This window comes from Megascapheus bottae, chromosome 38 (genome assembly GCF_031878675.1).
Source record: "Megascapheus bottae isolate mThoBot1 chromosome 38, mThoBot2.hap1, whole genome shotgun sequence".
Classification (NCBI taxonomy): Eukaryota; Metazoa; Chordata; class Mammalia; order Rodentia; family Geomyidae; genus Megascapheus; species Megascapheus bottae.
Window position 1 is genome coordinate 3,874,685 of NC_143546.1, and position 6,260 is coordinate 3,880,944.

At 64.3% G+C, this 6,260-nt stretch overlaps 1 protein-coding gene across 1 annotated transcript; it reads left to right on the forward strand.

Moving 5' to 3' along the window:
- The first annotated feature begins 355 nt into the window (after positions 1-355).
- Pitx1 (paired like homeodomain 1) lies at positions 356-5,836 on the forward strand. The gene is made up of 3 exons (XM_090325551.1): positions 356-567; positions 2,390-2,628; positions 4,423-5,836. The coding sequence occupies exons 1-3, from the start codon at positions 399-401 to the stop codon at positions 4,963-4,965; spliced, it is 951 nt and encodes a 316-aa protein (XP_090181677.1). The 5' UTR covers positions 356-398; the 3' UTR covers positions 4,966-5,836.
- The last annotated feature ends 424 nt before the right edge of the window (positions 5,837-6,260 follow it).

A 6,260-nucleotide genomic window follows, 5' to 3' on the forward strand; every position in this document is an offset into this window, starting at 1 on the left:
AACCTTGGCGGTGCGCGCTGTCTCTTTAAGACAGACTCAGCCTGCGCCGTCTGGAAGCCTTAGAAACCGGCCCCGAATCGGGAGCCGGAGCCCGGGCCGGGGCGGGCGGCTGAGGCCGGAGCGGCGGGGAGCTGCCGAGCGCCAAGCCGCCACTCGCCGGGTCCCCGAGAGCCGCCGCCGCCGCCGCCCGCCCGGCCCCGCAGCCCCCCGGGCGGCCCATGGAGCGGGCGCGGAGTCGGCGCGGGCGCGGGCGGCCCTGCGGGGCAGCCGCTTAGACGCCGCTCTCGTCCCCCCCCCACGCAGGTCGCAGCCAGGGCGGCCGGGCGCGCCCAGCCCGGGCCTCCCCCCCCCGCCCGCCCCGCGGATCGCCCGCCGCCGTCCCCCCCACCACCACCTCCATGGACGCCTTCAAGGGGGGCATGAGCCTGGAGAGGCTGCCGGAGGGGCTGCGGCCGCCGCCGCCGCCGCCGCACGACATGGGGCCCGCCTTCCACCTGGCCCGCGCCGCCGACCCCCGCGAGCCGCTGGAGAACTCGGCCAGCGAGTCGTCGGACACGGAGCTGCCAGGTGAGCGCGGCGCGGGGCGGCGCGGGGCGGCGCGCGGGGACCCGGGGCCCGCCGGCTCCGCGCGCCGCCCCGGTGTCCACCCGAGCTTGCACACTCACGGACACTCACGGGCACACGCGTGCACACCGAGACGCACGCGCGTGCACACCGGGGCGCGCGGAGACCCTCGGACGCGCCGCAGGGGTGGCGGGGTTGACAGCCCCCCCCCCTCCCTCCGCACCCCCGAGCGAGCGCGACTCGGGCAGGAAAAGCTCAGTCCGGGCGCGGGGGGCGACGGAGCTGATGGAGAAGGGGACTGGGTGGGGGGAAGCCCGGGGACCCCCCCTCCCTCTCCCCCGGGCCGGCAGAGCCCCGCAGGATCGCGGCCCACGTGCGCGGCCGGAGCGCGGGGCGGCTCGGCGGGGCAGCCCGGGCCGGATCCCCCCGGGCCAGGCCTCGGCTCCCGCCGCGCCTCCCGCGGGTGTCGTCCCGAGCTCCGGGGCCGGAGGTCGGGCGGTGGCGGTGGGTCCCCGGCCCCCCGGGGTCCCGGAGAGGCCCCTGCCCGGCCGGGCCCCGGGCGCCCCTCCAGGGAAGGAGCGCTCGGAGCTCCGCTTCCCTTGCACCTTTCCACCGTGGGGTTTGTTTCTGTTTTGCATCCCTGAGAGACTCCCCGGGAGCGGCCATTCAGCGTGGCTGGGTTAGGAAACAATCCCGCTGGACTGCACTTTTGTTGTCTAAAGTTTGGAGCGTGGGGTTGGGGGGTGGGGGGGGGAAATCTGTGTTCCAACCCCGGAGAAGCGCAGGTTGGTTTTTTAAAAAGAAATCTGTAAGGATAAACGAACAAATATATATATATATTTAATTTTAAAAAATAATTCAGTTAGGCCTACTTCTCTGGAACTTAATATCGACACGGAACATTATTATTGGAGAGATTTGGGAGTGTTTTTTAGGTCTCTCCAAAATGGCGCATTTCTCCAAAATAATTTCTTTTCTTTCCCCCCCCCAAAAAAAATCCATTTACAGCAATGTTTGGGAAAATTTAAATCCTGGGAACCATATATATATATATAATGCGGCGTTTTCTCTGGGATTTAAAAAATTAACTCCGCCAGGGTGAAATTGGAAAGGAGGATCAGAGTTTTTCTCCTACCACCTACATACATAGATTTTTAAAAAACAAAACAGAACAGAACAAAACAGAACATCTCCCGGGGAAATGCATGTCTGTGTGTCCCGAGTGTGTGCCCCGCGCTCCCCCGCTCCTGGCTGGCTGTTTCTCGGCCATCTCTGTAAACCCTCCCTGCAGGGGTCATTTTTTTAGGTTGGAGACTTTCGCTTGGACGTGGTGTGTGCGGGTTATTTTTCTGTTAGGGTCTCTGTGGTTCTATGACTGCTTTGCCTAGCCTGGAAGAGAGAGAAAGTGGGGGGTGATTTACCACCACGTCTGTCTGGGCTGCGGTGTTTGGAAGGGTTTTCTAGGCCTCGGAGGCCGAGGCGCACGGGGAGAGAAGGGAAAGGTGCCCGGCTGCCACTCTAGAAAGTTCTATCCCACTTCAGCATGGCGGAGACACCCACCCCGGCCCATCCTCAGCCTCAGAATCCCTCCCCACCCCAACCCCGCACAGGCCGGCGACCGCGCAGCGGCCCCAGCCGCGGGGTGCCAGGCTCCGGCCTAGCCAGGGCTCGCGGCGCCCCGGGCCCCGCGCCGCCCAGCGCGCCTGCACCCAGGGGCGGGCTCGGCCCTCTGGGGAAGGAAGGGCTGCCGGGGCGGCCCGGGGCGCTTCGGTGGAGCCGGGACCCGGGGTGACCGCGCGCGGCCCTGCCCGTGCCGCCCCTGCAGACAAGGAGCGCGGCGGGGAGCCCAAGGGCCCCGAGGACGGCGGCGGGGGCGCGGGCGGCGCGGGCTGCGGCGGCCCCGAGGACCCCGCCAAGAAGAAGAAGCAGCGGCGGCAGCGCACGCACTTCACCAGCCAGCAGCTGCAGGAGCTGGAGGCCACGTTCCAGAGGAACCGCTACCCCGACATGAGCATGCGGGAGGAGATCGCCGTGTGGACCAACCTCACCGAGCCGCGCGTGCGGGTGAGCGCGGGCCGGCACCCACCCCAGACCCGCTCCCTGCTCCTCGGGGACCCCCCCACCACCCGGCCGCAGCTCCAGCCTAGGCGGGCGGCGATCCCCCGGGCGCCGCCGTCCTCCCACGGGGCGCACCTGGTCCGCGCGGCCTGCGCCCCAGCGCCCCGGGCCCGGCCCCGCTCCCGGGGGAACTTGGACACGGCCCTCGCACGCGTGTCCTCCGAGTCCCAGGCCCAATACGAAGTCACAGCGTACCCAGGGGCCCCGGCTGGCGGAGGATTTCCCCGCCTGCCGCGGGGGGCCCTCGGGGAAGGCTTCCTTCCCCGGAAAACGAAAGGGAAAGGCCCGGAGGTGGAAAGGCCGGGCAGGTCCTCCCCGCTGCCTCCGAGCCCTCCGAGGGGCCGGGGCGTGGGGGTCCCGAGGCTTCCCGGAGCAGCTGTCCACCCCCCCTCCACGCTTAGCTCCTGGCCGAAGGTTGGGGGAGTCTCCACCGCCAGGCCCGGGTCGAGGCTCCGCCAGCGCGCGCCGCCGGCCCGGACCCGGGTTTGGTCTTTGGACTGCAGGAGGGGGGTGGGTAGGGGCCGTGGGGGTCCCAGAAAAAGCAGGACCCGGGCCGGACGAGCTCTTCTTCTCCGGGTGGGCGAATGTTTCACCAGACATCGGGGAGCATTTCCCCAGCCAACGGAGCCCCACTGGCTTGGGGACCCCGCCTCGGGGCCCAGGCAGGTGGGCCAGCCGCTGGGAAGGGGGGCGAAGGTGCAGGCGCCCGGTCACCCCCAGCTCGCTAACCCTGCCCGGGTGTCGTTGTTGTTGTTGTTATTTGGGGGGGGGGTAGAATAGAATCCATCAGACTTTTTTGGGTGCCGAGGTTGTGTTGAGAACCAACTTGGGAAATAGCCCGTGGACTGAGGAAGGGTTCGGAAGAGGGTAGATTTAGGTGAGTGTTAGGGAGAAGCTGATAGTTGGGAAAGAAAAGTTGATGATGAACCAATTTATTTATTTTTTAGACGAAAAGAAAGGTGCAGAGTAAGAGGAGCCAAGTAAGCCCAACGGAAATTAAACTATTTGTGGAGAAACTTATTTGGCATCTATTTAGGCAACAGGAAAGAAATTAAATATTTAAGGGAGAAGCCAACAGATCGAGTATTTAGAAAAAAGAATCAGCCATTTTTTTTTAAAAAAAAGTGGAGGAAGGTCAGATATTTGGGGGGGAAAAGGAAGATCTTTAATATTCGGGAAAGAATCTAAAGGATAAAGCGGAGGATTAAAACAAAATAGATGAAGGGAGATGAGAAAGGGAACGTCGCAAACCAAAAAAATAATAATACATAAAACCATGTGGGGGTGGAAATGATGAAAGACGGTGGGCAGAGCTGAAAACAGACCGCTCCACCAACGAAAATAGGTGGAAAAGGTGGAGGGTGACCCAGAGGGAAGCACCCGTACACCCTTTTGGTGTGTGCGGCACAAAAGGATGGACGATTTCGAAGCTAGGAGACAGAGAGGAATCGAGTCGGCTGGTTGGAAGAGAGGCAGGAAAAATAAACAAATAAAACGAGGGGAGAAAAGGGAGAGGAAAAAAAACAAAAGAGATGATAAATCCGTATCCGACCCGGGAGGGAAATCAAACTTTTTTTTTTTTTTGGTTGGAAGAGGGAGGGAGAAGAAATAAAAATGTAATTAATGCAGGCGCAAAACGGATTCGAGGTGAGGAAGAGGGGGAACGGGGGAAGCGGGGATGGGGGGACCGGGCCGCCCCCACACACACACCCTCGACCTTCTCCGTGCGCCCTCCCCTAGGTCTGGTTCAAGAACCGGCGGGCCAAGTGGCGGAAGCGCGAGCGCAACCAACAGCTGGACCTGTGCAAGGGCGGCTACGTGCCGCAGTTCAGCGGCCTGGTGCCGCCCTACGAGGACGTGTACGCCGCCGGCTACTCCTACAACAACTGGGCCGCCAAGAGCCTGGCGCCCGCGCCGCTCTCCACTAAGAGCTTCACCTTCTTCAACTCCATGAGCCCGCTGTCCTCGCAGTCCATGTTCTCCGCCCCCAGCTCCATCTCCTCCATGACCATGCCGTCCAGCATGGGGCCCGGCGCCGTGCCCGGCATGCCCAACTCGGGTCTCAACAACATCAACAACCTCACCGGTTCCTCGCTCAACTCGGCCATGTCCCCCGGCGCCTGCCCGTACGGCGCGCCCGCCTCGCCCTACAGCGTCTACCGGGACACGTGCAACTCCAGCCTGGCCAGCCTGCGGCTCAAGTCCAAGCAGCATTCGTCCTTCGGGTACGGCGGCCTGCAGGGCCCGGCCTCGGGCCTCAACGCGTGCCAGTACAACAGCTGACCGCCGAGGCTCCCCGGGGTCCCGGGGCCGGCGGGACCTGGGCCGGCACACGCGCGGCGGCGGCGGCGGCGGCGGCGGTGCGCGCAGGGCGCACGGGGGAGACGCACGCGGGACGCACGCGGGACCGACCCTGCGCCTGCGCAGCCTCCCCGGCTCCATCCACCGCTCCCCACTCCCCCCTCACACACACACACATCCTGGCCCGGTTGGTTTTTTTTATGTTTATTTTCCCGGACCCCCACGCCGCCCTCCAGACAAATAATAATAATAACAAAAAAAAACATCAAAAAAAAGAAAACCAAAAAAAATGTTAAAAGACCAAAAACAAACCAAAAAAAAAAGACGTCGGAGAAAAGTGCCGCGAAAAAAAACAAACAAAAACTACAATGGATGAGTTGCAATGTCCCTGGAGATGCGCGGGTGGTGTGCGCTTCGTGTCCCCCAGGACCCCGCGATCCCTCCCCGTCCCCCCCCCCAGCCCGGTTCGCAGCTCGGGTCCCCCCCACCCTCCCCCGCCCGGGGCCGTCTCGGAGCCGGAGCCCGGCTGAGCGCGACTTCTCCAGTCCGATCCAAGATGGAGCCGTCGTTGGGCTGCACCCCGAAAAAAAAAAAAAAAGGCTACCTCTGCTCCGCGCAGCCGGACGGGCGGACGCGGCGGGAGGCCCTGAGCACCCCAGCCCTGAGCTTAGCCGCTGACCACCCCCGTCCCCCCCTCCCCGAGTCCCGGCCCGGCCGACAGCCCCTGCGAGAGCGGGGGGCGCGGCCCCAGGGCCCCCGCGCCCACTTTGCACACCCGCTCTCCGGCCCGCGCCCCTGTGTTTACAGCGTCCTGGTGTATGTCGGACTGACTGTGTACAATTATAAATCTGTCTCTATCGACTTGTCCATGTACGTCTATTAAAACCGTAGTCCGAGCGTGCAGAGCGCCGCGGAGCCCCCCCCCCCACTGCTTCCTTCGGCACCCGGGAAGGGGGCGCCCCCGCGTGCGCCCCCACACTAGGAGGGGTTCTGGAGCTGCCCCGCGGGCGGCCCCCGTCCTCCTCCCACCGCCCCAAGTTCCTCTGTGGCCCCTGCCCGCCCTCTCTGGGACTGGGGGTCCCCCCTCCCCGTGGTACCCAGCAGGGGTCCCCTCGCAGAGGGATGAGGACGCGTCCAGCCTCCCTCCAATCCCGTCCCATCCCATGGGGGGCTGCTGGCCGCCCCCACCCTCCCCTGAACACGACCAGCCTGCAAACTTCTGCCTCCCTTCATCAAGTCAGTCGCTCCTAAAGTGGAGGGAGGGAGGGGGTACTGAG

What these genes read in the sequence shown, in the direction of transcription:
- Pitx1 (XM_090325551.1), top strand. Translation starts at nt 399, where the DNA reads ATGGACGCCTTCAAGGGGGGCATGAGCCTGGAGAGGCTGCCGGAGGGG. An exon ending in GTCGGACACGGAGCTGCCAG is followed by an intron (nt 568 to 2,389) that starts GTGAGCGCGGCG and finishes CCGCCCCTGCAG; the next exon opens with ACAAGGAGCGCGGCGGGGAG. An exon ending in TCACCGAGCCGCGCGTGCGG is followed by an intron (nt 2,629 to 4,422) that starts GTGAGCGCGGGC and finishes GCCCTCCCCTAG; the next exon opens with GTCTGGTTCAAGAACCGGCG.